At 30.8% G+C, this 1,524-nt stretch overlaps 1 protein-coding gene across 4 annotated transcripts in view; it reads right to left on the reverse strand.

The window, feature by feature from the left end:
- Window positions 1–1,524, reverse strand: part of LOC106459836 (85/88 kDa calcium-independent phospholipase A2-like) — a 37,576-nt gene that overhangs the window by 19,349 nt on the left and 16,703 nt on the right. For all 4 annotated transcript variants that reach the window (XM_022386390.1, XM_022386391.1, XM_022386389.1 and 1 more), the window contains one exon: window positions 507–594. In XM_022386390.1, the coding sequence (XP_022242098.1) occupies window positions 507–594 (88 nt within the window). The remainder of the gene's footprint in view (window positions 1–506; window positions 595–1,524) is intronic.

Raw genomic sequence — 1,524 nt, forward strand, 5'->3', positions numbered from 1 at the left:
CAGTAGGATCACTCTGGAGTAGACTACAAACACTACACCAGTAGGATCACTCTGGAGTAGACTACAAACACTACACCAGTAAGTTAAGTTCAAAGATATATGAAGCACTATCTGTGCTGTGTTCATCATAAGGACTCAAACCCTACATTTTAGAACTAAAAGCCCTCTAGCTTACTGATAAGCCACTAGAAGAAAAAGACAGGGTGAAAAAAGAAGTAGGTAACAGGAACTGAGTGTCTATCTTAAAAGTTTCTGGTAAAAATATGTCTGATCTGAAAAATATCAATATTTTTCACCACATTTACACAAGCCTTTCCAGTGCGAGACCAAACAGATGATGGTTCAGTTGGAAACTAATTATTGTTTATAGAAATAAAAATCTCATTGAAATTTTAGTACGATTTACATTAAACAAGACATTGATTTAATCTCTAATTAATTTCATAAAAACATTTACTGACAATGTAGGAAGAGGACAGTTTAAAAAAATAAAAGGTTTTACTCACATCCACAGTTTTAGTCCAGTGAAGAGGCGTTCCACCTTTCTTCATGTCGTCTGCATCAAGTTCTTTAGGAAACTTTTCAATAACTGATCTAGATATAAAAAGACAAATCCTGCCTACAGATAAATACTTTAGAGTATCTTAAGTATAGTTAAATATAGTTTATCTAACAGATGTACCTAAATGACCATAATGAAAAAATATTTTCTTCCCTCTTACATATGGATGAAAAAAAAAAAGGTACGTTTGTGGGTACTCACTGATTGTAATGTTTTTTTTTAGTAATTGAGAGAAAAAATTGAGAGGATTATTATTAATATTATTTATTTTTACAAACTGATTTATCTGTAAGAAAATATTCAAAATTTATAAACTATTTCTATTTTTCCGGAAGTAAAACAAAATACAATACTTAACTGGGATGTATAATGTGGAGAGAAAATTAAAAATAATAGGACAAGGGTTTTATTTTCCTGATTTAATGTTAGATGGTGTGTGAAAGAGGGATAAAAAAGGGGACAGTTGATAAATCCACTTTAAGGCTCAAAAATGAAGAAAAAAATTGACAAATTATGCATTAACATAGCACACACTTAATAGAATTTGTTGTTTAATAAATTAATAAAGGCATAAAATTTTTTTAACTTTTTCGATAGGGAAATTATCCATTACTATAAAAGTAAACATTAATTTAACAAAGAAAAATTAAGCAATATTCACCAAATGTACAAGGGGTTGGTCCTACTGAAGCTTGCCACATTTTGTGTAGATGCACTTAGTAAATTTGGAATTAAGGTCAACATTCCTTCTTCAGTAGGACCAACCCCTTGTACATTTTACTAAAAGCTTGCCACATTTTGTGTAGATGCACTTAGTAAATTTGGAAGTACAGTCAACATTCCTTCTCCAGTAGGACCAACCCCTTTTACACTTTACTTAAAGCTTGCCACATTTTGTGTAGATGCACTTAGTAAATTTGGAAGTACAGTCAACATTCCTTCTTTTTAGTAAAATGTACAAG

Source organism: Limulus polyphemus, unplaced genomic scaffold (assembly GCF_000517525.1).
Source record: "Limulus polyphemus unplaced genomic scaffold, Limulus_polyphemus-2.1.2 Scaffold667, whole genome shotgun sequence".
In the NCBI taxonomy this organism is placed as follows: Eukaryota; Metazoa; Arthropoda; class Merostomata; order Xiphosura; family Limulidae; genus Limulus; species Limulus polyphemus.